A 21,981-nucleotide genomic window follows, 5' to 3' on the forward strand; every position below is an offset into this window, starting at 1 on the left:
CCACAGGCGAGAAACCATTTGTGTCATTGCACTATACAAATACAATCATTATGCATACTTCTTACTAATTTATACATACAACTATATTATACTTAATATTTTGTTATTTATATTGAATTACACTGTAAATATTTTTTGTTCATTGTTTCTGTATAAATTGCTCTGATGTGTTCTCATTCTTGTTGGCTTTTAATTCCGTTTCACCTCATCTGTGTAAATTTGTCGTAAATGTGACGAAAATGAAAATCCTTCAATCCTTGAATATGAGTCCTTGAATGCTAATTTTATCTGAACAGCAGGTTTCTGTTGTTGTAGTGGCGCAGGTGTCTCCTCTAGTGGCCGTTGTTTTTTTTTTGCGCGTGCTTATTCCCAACCGTCGAAGAAGTAGCTTGACACCGCTTTTTTCGGTGAAACATGGCTGCGTCCATTATGAGCTAGAAGAGTTTTAGTGCTTTAGCTTAAGACGCCTCCTGCGTTTATACGTTCTTGACACCCGGGATATTCAGTTGTTGTTGGAAGAACAAATTAAAGACAGGGTTAAACGGTAAGTAGCTTTTGCACATGTGTTTGCATAAAGGGAGTTAAAGCAGCTCCCGCCGTTAGCACAAGGCTAACAGGAGCGTCTTATTAAAGGCTAATAAACAGCGTTTAGCACTCTGGTATAATAACACAGATAGCATCCTTATTATTCGTGTGTTTACAGGATCTTTGGAGCATGTTATCACCAGCGTGAGGGTCACAACATGGACTTCTCTTCACAGGAGGGGGACTCTGAGGCCCCCGCTGTCATCGATATGACCACCAGCGAGAAGGTACGTTTTTGTGATCGCTGATAAACATTTTAGGGGAAGATTTATGGATTTTATGGTTTAAAAACTGGATGAAATCACAACAGTTGTGATTATAATAATGACGACCATTTTCAACGGCAATAGACCACTTTTTTGCCAGAATGAAAAGCTTTTTACAAAAAGGGCTTTAAAAGTCTTACATTTACCTTGCTGAAAGGTGCAGCAACAAGTACACATACAGTAGGTTTGTCCTAAATTAGAAAATCTCTCAGCTGTGCCTTTATTAAATCAACTGTAATGTAATGGGGGTCTGCTTTCTCCTTCCAGGTTGTGGAGCTCCTGAATCAGGCTGCTCTGATACCCACAGATGAGAAGCTGAATGTGCTCAAACAGGTTTGTAGCTTGGACTTTTTAACTCTGTGATACAAAAGACCGAGCACGGCCCTTACCACAGGCTGTGGAGAAAGGTAGAGAATCTAAAGATGTTCAGATTTTCACTGGGAGTGACCAGAAAGGACAGGGTTAGAAATGAGTTTGTCAGAGAGAGGGACAGCTCAGGTTAATCACTTTGGAGACAAATTTAGAGAAGCAAGGCTGAGATGGTTTGGACATTTGCAGAGGAACAATAGTGGATATATAAGACAAAAGATGTTGAAGATGGAGCTGCCAGGCAGGAGATAAAGAGGAGGACCTCAGAGGAGATTTATGGATACTATACCATACCATACCATACCATACCATACCAGCTTTATTTATAAAGCACTTTAACATAAAACCAGGGTTCACAAAGTGCTGTACATATACAAATAGCATAAGCAAAATAAGATAAAATAAATAAATAAAATAAAACATATTAAAACAAATTGAGTCAACCCCTTAGAGAGTGCCAAAGGCTTCAGCAAATAAATGTGTTTTAAGAAGAGTTTTAAACTCAGAAAGAGAAGAGGCCTGCCTAACATGCAAGGGCAGATCATTCTACAACTTTGGAGCAGCTACAGCAAAAGCACGATCACCTCTAAATTTATACTTAGTTTTTGGCACCTTAAGGAGCTGCTGATTGGTGGACCTAAGGGAACGGGCAGGGGTATATGGTTGTAGTAGCTCCGATTTAAAAATAAAGAAATAACTTTAAAAACGATCCTAAAATGTACAGGTAAATGTACAGGTAGGATGTTGTAAAGAGATGTGACAGAGTAGGATGCAGGGATAGGATGAGCTGGATGATCCCTAAAAGGTGCAGCTGAAAGCAGTTTGAGTTATTGTAGATGATGACTTGGACTTGCAGGCTTAAACAAACTTTTTACTGTCAGCATATCTTTTTGGATCTAGCATCAAAAAGCTTTTTTTTTGTTTTAAACCTACACCAGGCTGCTGGCAGAAAGTCACACGTGTGATATTTTTGCTAAACATATATAATTATAAACTCTATAGTGGAGCCATTTTGGTTTTCCTGATTTTCTGTCCCATACATGTTTTCCAGCAATGGATGTTTATATTAAACATGTACAAAATTTCCACTAATGAGGTTTTGTATGTGCAGGTAATCCCTGTGAGCCAGAAGGCTTCAGACAGCTCTAAACCAGGAGTGTCAAACTTGTTTTAGAGCCCAGTTTGTTTTTAAGAGTGCCAGACCAGTAAAACTATTGTCCTGTAACCTACATGAAAAAAATGTTCCTGTTTATTTCACTGTAAACAAGTTTAACTATACACTACTATGGTGCCAGAGCATGGTGTTGAAGTCTCACCCATATCTGCAGCTGAGATATTCTATTTATGAGGGGCAGCCAATCAGAAGAAAACTGACTTAAAGGGGGAGGGGCTAAAACAACAACAGAGAGGACGAACTTAGGGCCTGCACAATGGATTGAGTATAAGACAAAAATTGATTATTTTTAACTGTGAATTGTGCAAAGCTAGTCTAGCCGAGTCCAATATGGAGTTGGAAATGATCAGAAGATCTCAGTGCAACCGTGTAGACTGGTGTCTAATCCACTTACACAGGAATGCACAAGAACATTGATTCAGTACATGTATTTAACCTTCAGGTCCAGGAACTCATCATCAACAAGGATCCATCTCTTCTCGACAATTTTTTGGATGTAAGTAAGCAAGTATTTGTCTCTCATAACCAGCTGTAGTTTCATTTAAATTTGCCTCATTTTTGTTTTGTTTTTTTCCTGTAGGAGATGATCGCTTTCCAGACAGACAAGTCCATCGAAGTGAAAAAGTTTGTGATCGGCTTCATCGAGGAGGCATGGTGAGTTTTCAGACCTGCTGTTGTTTTGTTTGTTTGTTTTTAAAGTCAGGGTCAGCATTTGAGATTTTTTACTGTTTTATTATCCTGCTTTCAGTAAAAGAGACAACGAGCTCCTCCTCAGACTCATTGCCAACCTGAACATGTTGCTGAAGGATGAAAGTGTGAATGTGGTGAAGAAAGCCATCCTCACCCTCACCCAGCTGTATAAAGTCACACTTCAGGTACAAAGAGTCAGATTTACCCTGCTTCATTTCTACCATTTCTTTCTTTATGCGATCAGTTTCTGTTCTTCACTTCGTCTTCACTTCCTTTATCTTTTCTTGTCTCAGTGGTTGGTGCGCTCCAAAGCAGTGTCAGAAATGCAGGAGGCGTGCTGGGATCTTGTCACACAGATGAAAGGGGATGTTCTGGCCTTGCTGGACTCTGAGAACGACGGCGTTCGTACTCACGCCATCAAGTTTACCGAATCTTTAATCATCACTCTTTCACCGCGGACAGCTGACTCTGACGTCCCCAAGCGACAGGAAGGCGACATCAGCCTGGACAAAGTTCCCACAGATCACTCGTACATTCACTACGGTACAGATACTGGACTAATGTCATGTGTTGAGGTGGTGACGTTCACCTTTTAAGGCTGATGTCTTCGCTTTTTCCCAAACAGATGAGCTGTGTGAGGAGGGAAAGACGGCGCTGGAGAAGCTGCTTAAGTTCATGGTCCACCCGGCCATATCCAGCATTAACCTCACCACAGCGCTGGGCTCACTGGCCACCATCGCTCGCCAGAGACCAATGTTCATGTCAGAAGTGGTGCAGGCGTATGAGACATTACACGGTGAGCTCTTCTCAGACTTCACACTCACTCTTTAGAGTGTTATATCGGCCTGATATCAGTTCAAAGCATGTTTTTCCCAGGTTTGATAACATCAGAGGATATATTGCTTTACTATGACCTCTCACAGTCTGGCTGCAGCTGCTAAATAACTCAATTACAAGATGTTTCCTCTACACTTTCATTTTTCAGCAAACTTGCCCCCCACTCTGGCAAAGTCTCAGGTAAGCAGCGTGCGAAAGAACCTGAAGCTCCACCTGGTGGCGGTTCTCAAGCATCCCTGCAGCCTGGAGTTTCACGGTCAGATCAGCACCCTGCTGTTGGACCTGGGAATGCCCCAAAGCGAAATCACCCGCTCCACGCCTGTGCCACGAGAGCAGCGAAAGAGGCCTCGCCAAGAGCAATACACCGAGGGAAAGAAGGTCAAGATGGGTGAGTGGTTTCAGGCTAACCTGGATCCACGGATTGTGATTAAACTTGGTCGGATAGTTAATTGACAAAGTGCACTTCAGTTTAAGTTGTCAGTTGTTGTGGTTGAAGTCTAATCATTTGGTGCTAAAGAGCAGCTTCTGTTCATGAATCATGTTTGAGACATGAAATGGTAAATGGCAAAATGGCCTGTATTTGTATAGCGCTTTACTAGTCCCTAAGGACCCCAAAGCGCTTTACACATTCAGTCATCCACCCATTCACACACACACTTTCACACACTGGTGATGGCAAGCTACATTGTAGCCACAGCTGCCCTGGGGCGCACTGACAGAGCCGAGGCTGCCGGACACTGGCGCCACCGGGTGAAGTGTCTTGCCCAAGGACACAACGACCGAGACTGTCGGAGCCGGGGCTCGAACCGGCAACCTTCCGATTACAAGACGAACTGCCAACTTATGAGCCACAATCGCCCTGGCAATGAAGAAAAAACTGAGTGCGCTCTTCTGATCATTTAACAGCATGTTATAACAACCCATTAGCACCTTAAGAGGCTGATTGAGTGTGACTGCATTTAGGAAATAGAAATTTATCACTATCGCTTTCTAAATTAGAAACCATTAGAAACCCATTGTCTAATCTCTTAAGTCAAAAATCTGAACCAGGTGAAATAATGTGGAAATTAAAAGTGTTTGTAATCTCAAAAATAGCTGCAGATTAATGATGAACAGCCTGTGTCTGTAGCAGAGGTGTTAACCATGCAGCCTGGGGTAATGAAAATGCAGTGAAATCACAAAAACCTTCATATTTTCACTAGAATTCACTATTCCTGTTGTGGTGGTGTCAGCATGGCTACACATGAGCAGAAATGTGTGAAAAGCACAAAGTTTTTTATAGCTGTATTAAAGCACTTTTATTTCGTTTTAGAATTTTTGTAGCTTTTTCAGATCTGCTGTAAACTGTAGAGCATGTTTAACCCTGGAGAACCCATGGGGTCAGATCCGACCCCATTGGTTTACTAGGGAACCCATGGGGTCAAATTTGACCCCATGGGTTCTCCAGGGTTAATGAGAGAAATGTCATTTAACATTAACATTTTCAGACTCCAGTCTAAAGGAAAAGCTGGTAATTGTGCAAAAAATAATTTGGATTCCTCTGACCTCTGACCTTTTCTGCCTGCATTCAGAGCCGGCACTTATTGAAGATGACGAGGACAAAGAGGAGCCCGCCCCCCTCTCGGTTCCGAAGCCGGCCGCTGTTCCCGTCGCTCAGTCCGCCATCGACCTCACGGCCGAGTTCCTGCACCCGCTGCTCACCCCTGAGAACGTGGCCAACCTTGTGAGGAACATTTTTATTGTGCTCCCTTTCCTTTTAACCCAAACTGCCTCACAGCTCACCTCACACCCCCTGTGTCACTCTTCAGGTGCTCATCAGCATGGTCTACCTGCCTGATATCATGCCAGCCTCCTTCCAAGCCACATACACACCCGTGGAGTCAGCAGGCACTGACGCTCAAATTAAACATCTGGCCAGGCTGATGGCCACACAGATGACCGCCGCAGGGATCGGTCCAGGTCAGAAGAAGAAGCTTATGTGACCCATCTCTTAAACTTGAAACCCTTGACAGATGAACTGAGATGCCACTGTTATCTGTGTCTGTCTCACAGGACTTGAGCAGTGCAAAGCCAGAGGGGAGGGCGCTGTTAAAGAGGAAAATGATGACGATGCTGCCTCTAAAGACCTCCTCATCAAACGCAAAGTTCCTGCCGTGATGGTCGGGCAGGCCATTTCTGTGGTCGGAGGTTACGCAGAAAAGGCTTCACCGGAAGTTCCAGCCGCGGTGGTAAAGAGGCTTCCGGAGCCCATCCTTCCATCTGCACAGACCAAGTGAGTTCAGGAAATGATGCAAGGTCACCGTCTACAGTTTGAAGATGTTTCTTTACATCACATCTGGACCTGTCCCGGCAGGTTCACGTCTATCATATTCACTTCATTTTTTTATGAAATGAAGTGGAATAATTTTTTTCTCCGAAGCTTCTGAATCATTGTTGATCAGCGAGTTTTACGTTGTTTCAGGATGACCGGAGCAAGCGGCAGGAAAAAAGTATTTCGACTTTCCGACATCGTCCAGCAGCTATCGGACAGCCAGATCGAGAACTTGACCTCGAAGGCGGTGAAGCGCATCCTGCATTCTGAGAAGGCGATTGCTCAAAGTGGAATGTCTCATGTGAGTAACCCCAGCCAGTCGTATAATCACTAAGAAGCAAACAACAAAAACGAAGCAATGATATGACCTGGTTTGAAATATGTGCGACAGGTCCGGGTGAAGCTCCTCTCCCGGCTTGTGACACAGTTCGACGGGATGATGAAAGCTGACGTGCTGGACTTCATCCTGGACGACATCAGGACGAGGAGCGACCTGGCCTTCTCGCTGCTCTATCAGGAGTACAACACCTACCTCAGCCAGCTGCCGTCGGGGCTGCTGGACAGCTACGACCACTGTCTGTACACGCTGCTGTCCGGCCTGCAGGAGAAGCCTGAGCAGAGAGACGGGTGAGAGCACAACACTCTTTACTGCTCCTCAATGCAGCACAGAGCTCCTCCCACTGTTGGCTAGCATTACCCAGCATGCCATTCAGTAGTGTAGTTTTATGAATGTGCAGTCAGTCGTGTTGAAAATATTCTCTTTCACAGATTATCACGTTCATCCAGGTTTATCCTGTTGAATAGATAGTTGTGACATATTAAATGTTTTATATTAATGTTTATGATTCACAGGAGTCCTGCACCAACACTCCACAGCGCTACTACTGGCCAATAATATATTACATCTGCTTGCCAATAAAGTGGCATTCATATCCCTCGTCCTTCATTCATGATAATGTCCCACTTTTTGATTTGGCCTGCGAAGGTCATAATAGAGAACTGCTGAACCCCGAACATGTTTAACAATCAGAGCAGAAGTTGTTTTGGTGATGTTCGAATTTCATAAGTAAAAAAGTAAAATATAAAAGCGTATTTTAACCTTAAATCTCCTCCTATTTTGTTCACTGTCACACAGGGAATATGTCAAGGGTTTTTATTGTGAAAGGCAGGGACAGGAAGAAGCGCTTTTAATATTTGCACAGAACAAATCTGGTTTCTGGCACAGATATAGAAATAAAATTTAGCTGAATTGATCTTCTGTTGCTAAACCTGCTTTCAGTTGAGTTACCAGCTGATTTTTGACCGTTTCAGACTTTTCACCAAACTGGTGCTGGAGGCGCCGATCATCACAGAGTCGGCACTGGAAGTCATACGGCGTTACTGTGAGGACGAGGTAAATGGCGGCACCAGTATAATGCTCCTCTTGACTGACATGGGTGGATATGATGGCATATAGTGATGTGATTGGATGATATTTATCAGCTTGGTTTCATCAGTTTTATCTTGTTGAAATGTTAAAAAAACAAAAACACGCATTGTGATGAAGCGCTGATGCACCACTTCTTCCATTAAAACCTCAGAAAGCAGCACCAAGCAAGGTGGTGGACCATGTATATACATCTATGGATTGTTGGGTTCGTTGGATTGTAGTTAACGTCTTGTTAACTGTGACCTGTGTTTCAGTCTCGGGTGTATTTGGGCATGACGACGCTGAAAGAGCTCATCGTCAAACGTCCTTCGAGGCAGTTTCAGTATCTGCACGTGCTCCTGGATCTCAGCTCCCATGAAAAGGAGAAGGTGGTGTATGCGTCTTCACCCTGAAATTCCCTCGGGTAGTGTTTTTAAAAGAAAATGTCATTTATTTTTGCTTCTTCTTTTTTTTTTTTTCTCTCAGGTGCGAACCACTGCCTTGGCTTTTCTGAAGCGCATGTACGAGAAGGACCAGCTCAGGGACTACATCGAAAAGTTTGCCCTGAACTACCTGCTGCTCCTGGTTCACCCCAACCCTCCGTCTCTGCTCTTCGGGGCCGACAAAGACACAGGTTTGCCTTCAGCATGCACTCAGCAGCCCAGCTTAAAGTTAGGGGTGTGGCCGCTTTAACATTTGCCGTTCCAGCTAGTGACCACACATTAAATCTGAACTAGAACTTTTTTGTGCTGTTGATGCTTTTTGGAGCATTTTTAGCTGTTCGCTGTTTCTGCTTCAGTTTAAGTGGGGGGGGGGAAAAAACAAGCTTGCTAGCATTGGCTAATTAGCAAATAGCCCGTTAGCACTTTACAATTTTGTACAAATATGGCCACGTCTGGCTACAAAAAAAACAACATTATAGCAGCCTAAATGCTGACATTAAGCTGTCCAAGTGTGGAGTACAAAACCATCAGGAGATGTCACAGTGGCTAAGTCCATTTTTTATATACAGAGTGTGTAAGAGTAGCATTTTAGGTGCTTACTAAGTGAGTCGTTCAGACTTTTCTGACCTCCACTCTGTGTTTTTTTGCTGAGGCAGAGGTGGCTGCTCCCTGGACTGAAGAGACTATGAGGCAGTGTCTGTTCCTCTACCTTTCCCTGCTTCCTCTGAACCACCGGCTGGTCCACGAACTCGCCAGCGTCTACACTGAGGCCATCGCTGACATCAAACGCAGCGTGCTTCGAGCCATCGAGCAGCCTGTAAGTCACTCCTCACTTCATTTCAAGCCCTTTTCGGATTTTTGATCCGCCATTAATTTATATCAAGACTCAAAGTTTGTATAATTAGCGGCGTAGCTCCTGTAAGTAAGAAGTAATGCTCCTCTTTCTGAATATTATTATCAAGTCCTCTTCTGTTCTTTGTTTCTGTAGATCCGTGGGATGGGCATGAACTCTCCTGAGCTGCTGCTTTTGGTGGAAAACTGTCCTAAAGGAGCGGAGACTCTGGTCACTCGATGCCTGCACATTCTCACAGATAAAGGTAAAAACAGGAACCGCAGAATCCAGTTGAATATGCCCCTGTTCTTCTGCTGATGGGTAACATAATTTTTCTCCCTCCACTCAGTGCCTCCATCTCCAGAGCTGGTGGAGAGGGTGCGAGACCTTTACCACAAGCGGGTGCCAGATGTTCGATTCCTGATCCCCGTTATCAACGGGCTGGAAAAGGTAATGATTGTTCTTCATCATCAGGTGAATGACGACAGGTGCTAATTTGGCTTTGTAGCTGTTCATGAACACACTCAGGGCCACCTTTGGTGTTTTGTTTTGGTTACGGTTTATTTTACTTTTATATATATATATATATATATATATATATATATTTTTTTTTTTTTTTTTTTGGAAAACTGTAAATAATGACCAAATGGCAAAAATAATAATTAGTTGTTGTAGTGTTCATTTTAAAAGGTTTTATTTAAGCTTTTTAAGACAGTCAGGATTTTGTCTGTTCGTACACACGGTCAGAAAAACTTCTAAATTTGAACATATTCAGGTACGAAAACATTGAAAAATCACTGATTTGTGCGTACACACTGTCAGTAAGTAAAGCCAATGAGATGACCACAATAGTTATTGTTGCTGAAGAACAGGATTTAGATACACCACGGGTAAATATCAGAGCTCACCTGTGAGATGACGTCATGGAGGAATTCCCTCTAACTTTGAGCAACAGCAAAATGAAGGATATCCTCATCATCAGAGCTCATAATTTTTCTGGTTATAGAGCCTCCTTCCACCTTGTTACATTTCTATTTCTATTTACTTAATTACCAAAAAAAAAAGAAATGAGTAAAAGATTAATTTATAGCTAATATTGTTATTTTGAGTTCTTTTGGCCTCCATAATCGGATTGTGGAACGTGTACTATGAGAACACCTTCAGTGAACCGTTTCCTGTTAAGTTTGGGGGTTTTTTTCAATCTGGTTTTTCTTGTTTTTCTCGTGCAGAACGAAGTCATCCAGGCTCTTCCCAAACTTATCAAACTGAACCCGATTGTAGTGAAGGAGGTCTTTAACAGGCTGCTGGGGACTCAGCACAGTAAGAGCCCTTCATCACTTTTCTGTCTCGTCTACCTCCTGTGGTGGACTGAGATTTGACTTTTTTGTGTTTTGCAGGTGAAGGGAGTTCCTCCGTGTCCCCGCTCACTCCAGGCGACCTCCTCATCGCCTTGCACAACATAGACTCAATCAAATGTGACATGAAGTCCATCATAAAAGGTCAGTGAGTCCTCAAACATGATGTGTCAGTCGTGGACAAACAAACCGTTGTCAGCGTTTAATCTTCAGCATCTCCCCGACAGCTACCAACTTCTGCTTCGGCGAGAAGAATGTGTACACATCTGAAGTTTTGGCGGTGGTGATGCAGCAGCTGATGGAGCAGAACCCCCTCCCCATGCTGCTCATGCGCACTGTCATCCAGTCTCTCACCATGTACCCCCGACTGGGCGGCTTTGTGATGAACATCCTCTCCCGCCTCATCGTCAAGCAGGTCAGCAACACTTTGATCTTGCAGGAAACCAGAGAAGATCATCTGCTGAAGCTAATCTTCTTCCTATTATTTCGCCCTGCAGGTGTGGAAGTATCCAAAGGTGTGGGAGGGATTCGTGAAGTGCTGCCAGAGGACAAAGCCGCAGTCGTTCAGCGTGCTCTTACAGCTGCCGCCCGCTCAGCTCACGAGCGTGTTCGAGCGCTGCCCGGAGATGAGGGCGCCTCTTCTGCAGCACGTCCACTCCTTCACGCCTCACCAGGTGACAGCTGCTTCCACATTTACACACCTCTGAACATTTTAATTCACCCTGAACTTCCTTTTCAACCCACTTTCTTTTTTTCTCTCTGTGTACATAGCAAGCGCACATCCCCGGGTCCATCATGGCGGTCCTGGAAGCAAATAAAAAACCAGAGCCGAAGCCTGCAGAGCCGGTCGTAGAGACAGATGTAACAGATCAAGAGCTACAGGTGATTTTTGAATGTCTTGAATTAGGGCAGTTTATAAACATATTGGCCATCTCCAATCTGTAAAAATTACATTTCCGTCCAGCACTGCTGCTTTATTTCTGGTCAGCTAGCTTTTACCTCTTGGCTCCATTATCTCAATAATGCAATTAACGTGACATCTTCCTACAGATGGAAGCAGCTCCAGCTCCTTCAGTTGTAGAAGAGGAACCAAAAGAGCCAGAAACAACAGTCCAGCTGGAGCCCGTCACTCAGAAAGATGAAGAAGAGCCGATGGAGCAAGAAGAGTCTGAACCAGCAATACAGGAAGAGACGCTTAATATCTCACAGGTAAAAAGGAAACTACGACAAGTTAAAGGCTTTAAAAGCGGCTTCAGCACCAGAGTTAATTTAGATTGCAGATAATACAAAAGGTCGGATGTTTGAGGTTTTAAAGTAACTATAAACTGCTGTGAATTGAGGATTTATTTTTATTGTAGTGCATAACTGAATTCAAGTTTGGTTAAAACTGAATGTAAGAAAGCAAAATTTTATTTAAGAGCACAAAGGAAACCTTGTTGCTTGCTTCCAAAAAACAAGCAACAATGAAAAACATCTAAAATAAAAGGAGTGCTAATAAAAAAATAAAGATCAACAAAAGTCCTGAAAAATAAAATAAAACATGCATATAAAACATAAAATTCATTAAAAAAGCAAAAATCTGGTAAAATAATAACTAGAACAGGAAGTAGACCACTGAAAAGGCTAAACAGGAATACCAGCTGTAACTTACTTACAACTCCAGCTCTGGAAAGTCATAAAATTTAGCTCAAATAACCAGGAGTTCTAAAAAGTTTGAACGTAGAAAGTTAATATCATCCTGTATATATTCTGAAAGTGTGTCAGCAGGGCTTAAATAATCAAGTTACAGTGAAGTATACAGTTGAGTATCATCGGGATAGTTTCAGTAACACACTTCTTTTAAGTTAAACTGTAGTGGTCCTACAGTTGAACCCTGTGGAATACCACATTTCCATGAGCTAAAATTTGCAAAGGAAAAGCTAAAATCACAGCATTAGCTAAAATAAAAACCAATCCAGTGCTAATCCAGAAAAAGACACTCTGGCACTGTCACAATTTATTCTCATGTCTTTAATAACTGTGACAGCGACGTTTCTTTGCTGTGGCTGGATTCTTAGGGCCCTGCATGCCATTCGTAGGTAGTTGTTTAATGCTTTTGATTTTCTCCAGGTGGAGTCGGAGGCTGAGACCCCGGTACCTGAACCAGAACCAGTAGAGGAGCCAATGGAGGAATCTCAGCCCGAACCTTCAGAGGAGCCAGAGCCCGAAAAAGACACTGAAGCTGATGACGTCACAAAGGAGGCCGGAAACACCAGCGAGGATGTAGAATAAGGATGCACTCAGTTTTCAGGATTTCTGTTTTGTATTTTGTATTTGTGGGAAGAATATCAGCTCATTTTGTGTATGAAAGCATTCCACGTCATAATAAGTTGGTAAATAAATCAGCACACTGGTTTAACGTAAGTTTTGACTCCGTTCAATTACTGATCAATGTCATAAATCTGTAGTGCACCTCCCACAGTCCAAAGACATCCATTTGAGGGTTAATTGGCTGTAGGTGTATGTACATCCTCTCTCTATACGTTTCCACTCCAGCTCAGACACATTAAAGGTACTTTCAGTAACCACTTTCTGCAAAATGTAGCTAAAAATTCAACCACCAGGGGGCATTGTTTACCAGTTTGTTTGCTTTTAAAAAAATACATTTAGCTGTTGAATTTTCTCTTTTAGCCTTTATTATGTTTCCTTATGAGGTCTTTTAAATACATGTGTGATTAAATATTGTGGGACCTTTGAGGGAGAATTGAGGAAACATCAACATCTAACATCCACATCTTGATCTCTAAAGAGCTGCATTGGGTGTTTCGATTTAAATAACTGCTGTAGGTAGTAGTTTTGTGGCATAATAAAATCTCTAGAGATCTCTCAGTGTGGGCAGCTGTGCGAAGAAGCTTCCAGGCGAAAGCGGAGCTGATGTTCCGATATGCTTTGAAGGTAAAGGATTGAACCACTGCAGGAAATCTAATTGACCACTAGATGGAGACAAATACACAAGTTCTTTATCTGGGTTTGGATAAAAAATGTAATAAAAAAAATTCTCACTGGATCTCTGATACAAAAGCATAATTAACTCAGTAGATGTTGAAGTTTATCTCAGCTTAAAACATCAACATTTTACAGACTTGTGATTAACAGGTATTTATATAATGAGCATGTCCTGATTAATCCTCATTTCTGACTCCAGTCGTGATCATAATTTAACTGGACTGAATGTTTGATTTAACTCATCAGGAACATGTTTTCGGAAGCCAAAAACCAAAGGGAGACGTGGCTGTCTTCTCATAGACTTCTACAGGATCAGAAGTCTTACAGCGTCTGACGAGTCGCTGCCCCCTGCAGGCCATTAGAGAAAATGTAGCTAGCTTCTCTTTCATGTCTGAGTTTTAAATTCATTTCCAAGGTGTAATAAAAAGTTGGCTTCATTCTCCTCTGTCCTTTTTGATGTGGTCATCCATGCTGTGAAGATCCTCACACTCCCTGCTCAGAACTCCTCTGTACACCTCGAATCGATGGTTCAGATCTTTCTGAGTGTGGATTTTGAACTTTGACCCTAACGCCCCGTCAGCTGAAGTGACTCCGTAGAAAACCCTACCGATCCGAGAGTGAACGAGGGCCATGGCACACATCACACAAGGTTCCCTCGTCACGTAAAGGTCGTACCCAGTGCAAATGTACGGCTGAGTGCCGTTCTCTATCTGGGCCTCCGTTTGAACTGAGCTCGCTGAAGTAAACCTGCAGGCGGGGTAACTGTCAAAACCATAAAACCCACCGCCCTGACTCCGAGCTACAAGGTCGATGACGACCATGACAGCGTGATGAAGAGGGTGCTTGCGTCTGCAGTCGTGGCTGACTGCAATGATGCTCTCCGTCTTTGGGTCGACCACCACAGCCCCGATGGCCTCCATCCCCGCCACGCCTCCTTCTCTGGCTGCAGTCACAGCGGACGCCATGTAGGCGTGTATCCTTTCCTTCTGATGGTGGCTGAAGAGCTCTCCTCTCAGGGCGACTGTCACCTGCTTGTCCTCGTGAAAGGACGTGGGCCAGTGTTGGCTCGCTAACTCAAACTGGGGTCGGGTCAAAGGGGCACGAGCGGGAACCTTAACCACAAAAGGCTCGCCCAACCCGTTGCAATTTATTCCACCTGAGGGCAGCAGAGAGTCAATGCTAACCACCTGCATTTTTGGCACATCACTGACGAGGCACACGAGGACTTCCAGGGGGTGGGGTCTCTCCCTGCATGGCCGCACCCTCTTGACGTGCTGAAGGCCGCTCAGCGGACAGAGGCTGTTCAATTCCCTGACGAGCCGAGATGTCTCCTTCTTGTCGAGGATGGGCGCAGCGTACACCTCCACCAGCTCGACATCCTGCGACTGCTCATCTGACAGGACTGGAAGGGCGACCCAGGAGTCGACATCACACGGCGAGCCTTTCCAGCGCTTCATCGGCGGCTCTGATTTTCCGGTATCGTCCTGTCAGCACATGACAAAACCTTCAGTTACTCATCAAACCTGGCTTCCAGCAGGGACGGCTCTCCCAGAAATCATGTTTGCAGGGTTTCCCTCCAACCTTCAATGTTTTAACCTTCTCAGTGTGGTGGGAGTGAAGATAGAGATATTGACATTTTTTCCCATAAATCAAGTCATGTTTATTAAAAAAAAAAAAAAAAACTGCAAATCTTTATTTAATAAATAATTAAAATGAAGATTATTAGTATTGATTCAAAACCATCCTCCCAAGTTGAGCTTATGACAAATATAAATAACAGGGAAGCTGCACTTTAAAGTAAATATGTAAACACTGCCCCCTGGTGGACAACCTACATATGACATCATCTCCATTATGTAGTTTCTAACTAGGAAACACACCTGTATACACGTGACAAATTAAAAGGTACCGTGAGGGGTTTTGTATTTCTCTTATCTCTCGTTGATCAACAATAAAACATGAAAACTCAAACTGACGTTCATTCACGTTTCTTCATTTAATCAAAACTGTGTTTTTATGGATTCAAACCACCTCGAGTATCTCTGGGTCCACGTTACTCTGATCTCCAAAATGTTTCACTCTTTCTGTTTAACTCCCTTTACCTGGTGGCGTAATAGCCAAAACTTGAAGTCATGCTTTTATGATCAAGTGTTTCACACTGTTGTGGAGGAACTTTGACCCACCCTTTCTTTACAGCGTTGGCTTCAGTTCTCTGGTGTTTGCAGACATTCATTTATGCACAGACCTCTGACACTGCCCAGATGCAGCTTTGCTAACCTAAGCCGTGCTGCCATGTTCTTTTTTAGAGAGAAAAGGCTTTCTCCAGGTAACCCTTCCAAACAAAGCATATTTCTTCAGTCTTGAACTTTAACCTTTAGCTGCCTGAAGCCGGTTGGGTCCGACATGGAGCTCTTGGATTTTTTTTCTCTAAGTATTTCTCAGTCTGACCTTGGAGTGAATGTGTTGGGGTATCTACTCCTGGGAAGATTGTTGGATTGTGTTAACACACCTGAATGCTCCAGACGATAGTTATTCCGAATTCGTGTGGAAGCGATGAGGACATACTGAGTTTTCACAGCACTGTTTCTTCACTTTTGTTCAGTTTATGTTAAATAATGAGACTGTGTAATGTGTCATGTTTTGTTGCTCATCTATTTAAATAATTTTAAGACCTGCTGATACGTAAAACCACAGGAATGGCCGTGCATGTTTAATCGCTCTGTCCACTACTTCTAATGGAAGTTTTGCATGACCTGTGTGACTTTAAAGTTCTGCTCTTTGAGTATCCGGCCTCTGCTGGACTTTTAAACTGTGTCTCACGCCCATGCTGGCAGCACATGGCGGTGCATCACTTTACTAAGACAGACTAACAGACTGGTGGATGTGTTTGTAAGCAAACCCACGGCGCACACACAGCTTATGGTCGTATTTATTTTCATCTGTCACATAAACAAACATCTGATGAACTCCAAATAAATTATTCCAGGTGTGAAAGTGCATCAGATTACTTGATTAAAACATAAAACTTAAAGACTCAGTGGTGATCAGTTCTGGTCGTTTTACACACAGATGCTAAAATCCTTTTAATATTCACTCGGTGAATCCATCTGAACTGAAACTCCATCACTGTGCTGTAGTGTCAGCTCTATCGCTCTTCATCGCTTTCCCAGCACCAGCTTCGTCTTGATGACCTTGGGCACGTGCCGTATGGTCAGAGACACCCTGGTGCCTCGGTTCAGCTCCTCACCCGGTTGCGCCCCGGCGGCAGACAGGTTCACCACCTTCTCGGTCAGCGTGTCCTGCTCGCGCCCCTGGATACCGTGAAGGAGGCGCTGGTACATTTCATCCTGCAGGATGAGAAGGCTTCGTGGCCTTACCAGAAGCGAGAACAGGAAGCGGCTCTCCGCTGTCTGCGGTGCGGCGCCCTCAGTGCTGCTGAGCGGCGTATAGAAGTCCAGCAGGGTGTGAGAGCCCAGGCTGATGGTGGTGACGGTGGGGTGGTACAGCGGCCCATCCTCGTGGGGCATGATCCCCTCTCCTGGTTTATACTCATTCACCAGCACGTGATTGGCCGTTTTCCCACTGAATGCGCCCAGAGACGAAATCTTCTCACAGTACGTCTGGAGCCAATCGGGAAGCCGCTCTCCCAGCATGCCTTTGGGGTGTGGTAACCCTCCCCAGTTCTGGAGCCTCCGGCCCGACAACTGAGTCCACTTAGTCTTTGGAGACCTGTAGACCTGCTGGAGGAGGTACGACTCCTCGTCCTCAGATATGAAATCTGGAACACAATACGCTGTGGGCGGAGCTTCGCTTACGACAAACTGCTTCAACTCCTCCAAAATACATGCTGGGCGCTCCATGCCTCCTTAAGAAAGTTAACATGAAACTCATTAAAACCCAGAAAAAATAAATAAAAATAATAAAGCAGTCTTTCTGTGGTTCACTAATATTTATATTAAATTAAACTTTAAAAAAAAAAAAAAACTAAGTTTATTAAAATGAATTAAATACATTTATTTTATTTTATTTTAAAAAGGTGCATTTTCAGTTATTTTTGTACTAAATTAATGAGAAGTAATGAATACTCTCTGCTGCGTTCCCATGTTTTTTCTCTAAAATTACAATTGAGATTTATTTCCCCTTCCCCTTAGACTTAAACTTACTTTAAAATTCAGATTTTTATTCATAAAATGAAGAATGAAATTAAAGTTGTAAACTTGTGAATTTTAATCTCTGAATTTCTGTCCATAGAGTTAGAAAAGCCTTTTTTTTTTAATCCGATGAATTTCCTCTCTGTGTCCACAGCCCATCATACACGGAGCTTCACTCAGACTGAATGATCATTAAAACCTCTCACTCACTCAACAGCAGGCTCTGCCTTTTGTTTGTTCTGCAGTTAAAAACAGAAAAATTCGAGAAAAACAAGAAAAAGAAACACGACGCTGCCTTTAAAGTCGCGGGTCACGTGAGCTCCAGTGTCGTAAAAACTTTTTTCTCGACATCCAAATCCGATGATTTTTGGTCAGCAAAAACCAACAACACCAAGCTTTAAAGTTAGTGTGCGCGTGTGTGTGTAATTGCTCGTTAAATTAAGTGCTAAAACGGCGCTGTGTGAGTTTATGACTCCGTGAAAGAAAGATAGATAAATAATAGTTTTATTTAAGTCAAATAAATTATTATGAATATTGTGCCTTTGTAAAAGAATTCCTACCTTTCACATTAATATCGGTTACATTTTTTATTTCTTGAATTATTTACCGCAAGACAGAAATCCGACATTCTGTGTGGCCCCAAAGGCAACGCAAAGGCAAGTTTACTGTACGGAAACGGGCGATTTTAAAAAGAATTCCGGGTTTAGAGGCTACTCGATACCTGCAGGAACTCTAAAAACGGCACACTGCGACGGAGAGCATGCAGAAGAACCTGATTTACCTGGTTAGACATAAATAATCTGATGAAAATTCCGTTTCTTCAGGTAAAATCCCAACAGCCCGACGCCATCCGCAATAACGTGTTTGTGCACCGAAATAAAATGTCCGGAAGAGAAAGAAGCGTCGACTTTTTGGACCTGTGCCTTATTTTTTCGAAATACGTTTTCTATTATTGAGTTTCTAGAAATGTTTTAAGTAGTATTAATGCCAAATTTGTTGATTCACCTTTTTGTTGTCAGTTTTGTGTTTTTAATCACAGAGTTTGGGGTAGTCGGAATTATTTACATGTAGCACAGCGAGGCGAAGCAGGACAGAAACTTGGGTTAACCCACGTTTTCTGGACAGATACAGTTGTTTATCATGCTTCCTGAACTCTAAGAACTTATTCATGGCTTACCATTATGTTAGTTTAAAGTCTTGAGGAACTGCTGTGAAGTCACCCTGAGGTATTACCTGCCTGTCCTCACAGGTGTGACTAGTTCGGGAAGATGTTCCGCAGTAAAGTGAAGGCTCTGAGGCTGCTGCAGCTCGGATACACACTCCGTCACACTGCTTCCTGCTCTAGGCTGGTTCTGGGCATCGAGACCAGCTGTGATGACACGGGAGCGGCTGTGCTGGATGAGACTGGCGCCATACTGGGAGAGTCTCTGCATTCACAGAAGGAGGTGCATCTCAGGTAGGTGTCAGAGGTCAAGGTCACTGCTTGTTAGGGGCTGTAAAAAACTGGCAGCGATCGTCATAGATAAACAGAGTAACCTGACATGCTCTCAAACCTGCAGAACTGGAGGCATCATACCTACCGTGGCCCAGCAGCTCCACAGGGAGAACATTGAGCGTGTGGTCCAGGAGGCTTTGGAGAGGAGTGGCGTGGCCCCAAGCCAGTTGGCCGCCATCGCCACCACAGTGAAGCCCGGGCTGGCCCTGAGCTTGGGTGTTGGGCTTGAGTTCACTCGGCAGTTGGTGAGGCGGCATGACAAGCCATTCATCCCCATCCACCACATGGAGGCCCACGCCCTGACTGTGAGGATGCTCCAGCCCGTCAGCTTCCCCTTCCTGGTGCTGCTCGTGTCCGGAGGCCACTCACTCCTCGCTGTGGCCCGGGGAGTCGATGACTTCCTGCTTTTGGGTCACGCTCTGGATGAAGCTCCCGGAGATACTCTAGATAAAGTGAGACCGTAATGACATCCAAAACTAATTTACATGTTTAGGATAGACTAGAATCCCGTTATTTGTAAGTCCCCTCTGTAAGGGCCTGTGGTCACTTTGTTAAGAAGTCCCAAATTTGAGACTAAAAACAGCGTTCATACACGACCCCTGATGTTCCAGGTGTGTCAGTGCAGCGCAGAGGGTGGTATTGACCTTCTAGTCCAGGGTGGCAGGAAGTGAAGGTGTGTGTCATGACCTTTACAAGCATTTCATCAGAGCGGGGCTGAGAGCTACAGGTCTGAGGTCATTAACCCAGCCTTTGTAAAGTTATCAAGGTGTCGTCCACATGATGAATTAGTTTTGTGACATTGCCACACACACCTGTGGGGACCAGTTGGCATGGTGACTGCAGACTGAGAAGTGTTAGAGACCCTGCTGTCTGACAGACTCAGATACAGGGAGACAGATTAGGATTTGGGATCCTGGAGAAGGAAGTCCACAAAATCAAAAGCACAAGAAGTTGAGAAAATCTTTCACTTCCAAAACACAAAATCCTGATTTTTCATGTCCGTAGTGTGTTTTACATAAAAGTGATCCAGGATAGGGACCACTGGGGAGGCTGGGCTCAGGAAGGATCAATGAGAGAACCTTGAGTCCTTTCACAATAAGAGCAATACTGAAAATCAGACAAAAAATTTTTTTTTCAGTCGTCATATATAACCATTGGGGTTATCTTTATCTCCCCAATGGTTATTCATATTCCATTAAATGATAGCTTTTTGTAATTTTACACATTTACTTCTTACAGTTTAAGCCCAAAGAGACGTGCAGACAGATTTCTCAAGATATTTCATTGATTAAACGTGTAGTTACATTTCTGTATACTGGCAGCAAGAGGTGTTTCACTGGTCTAGCCCACATGAGATCAAAGCAAGAGAGTTGCTGGAAGTTTGAGAAACATCAACAGCCTCAGTTCTTTATGCAGATGAAACTTTTTGTGACCTACAGGTGGCGAGACGTTTGTCCCTCATCAAACACCCGCAGTGCTCCTCGCTGAGCGGAGGCCAGGCCATAGAGCTGCTCGCTCGGGACGGCGATAGGACGAAGTTCTCTTTCAGGACACCAATGGGACAAACGCACGACTGCTGCTTTTCCTTTGCTGGACTCAGAAATCAGATTACGATGACGATAATGAAAAAAGAAGCAGAGGAAGGTACGAGCCCCGTTTCCCCCATAACGCCTGCAGCAGCGATTCACCTCTGACTTTTAGGCTCTCCTCCCCTCCCTCTGTAGGTGTGGAAGAGGGGACACTGCTGAAATGTGTGAATGATATTGCAGCTGCCGCTCAGCACACCGTCGCCGCCCACCTGGCGAAGCGCACACACCGCGCCATCCTGTTCTGCAAGGCAAACGGCCTGCTGCCGCCCAGCAGCCCCACCTTGGTGAGTTTGCTGGGATATCCCCACCCACCTGCAGCCAGTCAGAAGAAAATTGTCTCAAAGAAGGATTATTTTGAACTGTGAATCATGCAAAGCTGAAATCTTTAGAATGGTTTTAAAGCTTCCTGAGCTTAAAGTGCTTTAACCTTAACTTTTCTTTCTATAGTCACATTCACCTTTCAGTCACAGGATCATTACTTATTATACCTTACCTTATTTTGTCTCATGTTCACTGGTGGGATGTTCATATTAAACAAGATCTAAATTTCTGGTAATGAGGTCGGTTTCTGTACAAACGATCCTCGGGAGCCAAAGATTTCTTCCATAGATTTAATAAACATGTCTCTGTTTGTGCTGCTTTCTTATAATGTGTTCACAGTGAAAAGAATATAAAGTAAAACTAGTCCTTTACTTTACATTGATTTACGTTTAGGTGCTTTCTGGGGGAGTTGCGAGCAACCAGTACATCCGAAAAGCTCTGACGATTGTCACGGAGATGACCGGTCTGCATCTGATCTGCCCTCCTGCAAAGTTCTGCACTGACAACGGAGTGATGATTGCATGGTGCATTTACTGTCCTGTCAGCCAATCGGATTTAATTTTCTTAGATTAGGATGAGAAAAACATTTTCCTTAATTTTTCATTTTTAAAACTAGGAACGGCGTGGAGCGGCTGAGAGAAGGAAAAGGGATCCTGGCTCCAGATGTTGACGTTTGCTACGAGCCAAGGTCAGTTTATTTATTCACGAGGTTTATTTTATTGTTCTTTTAAGTTTTCTTTCTAAAGTGTGTGTCGTCCCCCCCCGGTTAAATCGACACTGGCTCATTGATGCTGTGTTGCAGGGCCCCGCTGGGCGTTGACATCACAGCGGAGGTGAAGGCCGCCGCGATCAGGCTGCCACCCTTAAAGATGAAGATCCCTAGCTGATGTCATTGTCATTGTGATTTCCCAAAGCAGTGTATAACAGTACTGTATCTAAAAAGGACATTATACAGATATTTATTAATAAATATTTTTTCTGAAACTGGTTTTGTTAAAAAAAAAAGTATTTCTTTTATTTATTAAATTTTTTTACTTTTAAATGTTTTCATATTTATTTATAAACGTTTCAGTAGCTAGATGGATATTTTTTGTCCTATTGATTTATTAGTGAGGTGGTTTTTTTATTTAGGATTTTGGCACTCTCAGTCCTCCATACTAAGGAGGCTGA

The 21,981-nt window shown here is 43.6% G+C and overlaps 4 protein-coding genes across 12 annotated transcripts; 2 read left to right on the forward strand and 2 right to left on the reverse strand.

Annotated features, from left to right (window-relative positions):
* The first annotated feature begins 373 nt into the window (after window positions 1–373).
* sympk (symplekin) lies at window positions 374–12,673 on the forward strand. The gene is made up of 27 exons (XM_040027496.1): window positions 374–544; window positions 704–812; window positions 1,119–1,184; window positions 2,837–2,890; window positions 2,975–3,048; window positions 3,143–3,269; window positions 3,378–3,627; window positions 3,710–3,880; window positions 4,070–4,309; window positions 5,493–5,644; window positions 5,730–5,880; window positions 5,974–6,193; window positions 6,383–6,533; window positions 6,624–6,859; window positions 7,544–7,625; window positions 7,916–8,029; window positions 8,127–8,274; window positions 8,740–8,900; window positions 9,072–9,180; window positions 9,265–9,365; window positions 10,145–10,235; window positions 10,313–10,414; window positions 10,498–10,685; window positions 10,768–10,944; window positions 11,042–11,152; window positions 11,321–11,479; window positions 12,380–12,673. The coding sequence occupies exons 2-27, from the start codon at window positions 744–746 to the stop codon at window positions 12,539–12,541; spliced, it is 3,666 nt and encodes a 1,221-aa protein (XP_039883430.1). The 5' UTR covers window positions 374–544; window positions 704–743; the 3' UTR covers window positions 12,542–12,673.
* Window positions 12,674–13,192: 519 nt separating this feature from the next.
* adat3 (adenosine deaminase tRNA specific 3) lies at window positions 13,193–18,740 on the reverse strand. Of its 3 annotated transcripts, none has more exons than XM_040027513.1 (2): window positions 18,640–18,740; window positions 13,193–14,739 (listed from the first exon to the last, which is right to left on the reverse strand). In XM_040027513.1, exon 2 carries the CDS (start codon window positions 14,710–14,712, stop codon window positions 13,690–13,692), a length of 1,023 nt encoding a protein of 340 aa, XP_039883447.1. In that variant the 5' UTR covers window positions 14,713–14,739; window positions 18,640–18,740; the 3' UTR covers window positions 13,193–13,689. The 3 variants fall into 3 exon arrangements, with proteins under 3 accessions (XP_039883447.1, XP_039883446.1, XP_039883445.1); XM_040027512.1 differs by having other exon boundaries at window positions 18,584–18,695; XM_040027511.1 differs by lacking the exon at window positions 18,640–18,740 and adding an exon at window positions 18,188–18,300.
* alkbh6 (alkB homolog 6) lies at window positions 15,514–18,751 on the reverse strand. 5 transcript variants are annotated; one of them, XM_040027518.1, is made up of 2 exons: window positions 18,128–18,181; window positions 15,514–17,120 (listed from the first exon to the last, which is right to left on the reverse strand). In XM_040027518.1, exon 2 carries the CDS (start codon window positions 17,113–17,115, stop codon window positions 16,411–16,413), a length of 705 nt encoding a protein of 234 aa, XP_039883452.1. In that variant the 5' UTR covers window positions 17,116–17,120; window positions 18,128–18,181; the 3' UTR covers window positions 15,514–16,410. The 5 variants fall into 5 exon arrangements, with proteins under 5 accessions (XP_039883452.1, XP_039883453.1, XP_039883451.1 ...); XM_040027519.1 differs by lacking the exon at window positions 18,128–18,181 and adding an exon at window positions 18,014–18,036; XM_040027517.1 differs by lacking the exon at window positions 18,128–18,181 and adding an exon at window positions 18,640–18,751 and having other exon boundaries at window positions 15,945–17,120.
* Window positions 17,527–21,799, forward strand: osgepl1 (O-sialoglycoprotein endopeptidase-like 1). Of its 3 annotated transcripts, none has more exons than XM_040027510.1 (8): window positions 17,527–17,808; window positions 18,656–18,862; window positions 18,966–19,353; window positions 20,341–20,545; window positions 20,626–20,774; window positions 21,205–21,335; window positions 21,428–21,499; window positions 21,614–21,799. In XM_040027510.1, the coding sequence occupies exons 2-8, from the start codon at window positions 18,675–18,677 to the stop codon at window positions 21,696–21,698; spliced, it is 1,218 nt and encodes a 405-aa protein (XP_039883444.1). In that variant the 5' UTR covers window positions 17,527–17,808; window positions 18,656–18,674; the 3' UTR covers window positions 21,699–21,799. The 3 variants fall into 3 exon arrangements, with proteins under 3 accessions (XP_039883444.1, XP_039883443.1, XP_039883441.1); XM_040027509.1 differs by lacking the exon at window positions 17,527–17,808 and adding an exon at window positions 17,833–18,230; XM_040027507.1 differs by lacking the exon at window positions 17,527–17,808 and having other exon boundaries at window positions 18,645–18,862.
* Window positions 21,800–21,981: the final 182 nt, after the last annotated feature.

This window comes from Simochromis diagramma, unplaced genomic scaffold (genome assembly GCF_900408965.1).
Source record: "Simochromis diagramma unplaced genomic scaffold, fSimDia1.1 OVJJ01000343.1, whole genome shotgun sequence".
Taxonomy (NCBI): domain Eukaryota; kingdom Metazoa; phylum Chordata; class Actinopteri; order Cichliformes; family Cichlidae; genus Simochromis; species Simochromis diagramma.

Bases quoted from the DNA above. Each gene is read 5' to 3' on its own strand.
- sympk (XM_040027496.1), top strand. From the start codon at position 744: ATGGACTTCTCTTCACAGGAGGGGGACTCTGAGGCCCCCGCTGTCATC. The intron at 1,185-2,836 runs GTTTGTAGCTTG...TTTAACCTTCAG, and splicing joins AGCTGAATGTGCTCAAACAG to GTCCAGGAACTCATCATCAA. The intron at 6,860-7,543 runs GTGAGAGCACAA...TGACCGTTTCAG, and splicing joins AAGCCTGAGCAGAGAGACGG to ACTTTTCACCAAACTGGTGC.
- alkbh6 (XM_040027518.1), bottom strand. From the start codon at position 17,115: ATGGAGCGCCCAGCATGTATTTTGGAGGAGTTGAAGCAGTTTGTCGTA.
- osgepl1 (XM_040027510.1), top strand. From the start codon at position 18,675: ATGTTCCGCAGTAAAGTGAAGGCTCTGAGGCTGCTGCAGCTCGGATAC. The intron at 21,336-21,427 runs GTGCATTTACTG...TTTTAAAACTAG, and splicing joins AACGGAGTGATGATTGCATG to GAACGGCGTGGAGCGGCTGA. The intron at 21,500-21,613 runs GTCAGTTTATTT...GCTGTGTTGCAG, and splicing joins GACGTTTGCTACGAGCCAAG to GGCCCCGCTGGGCGTTGACA.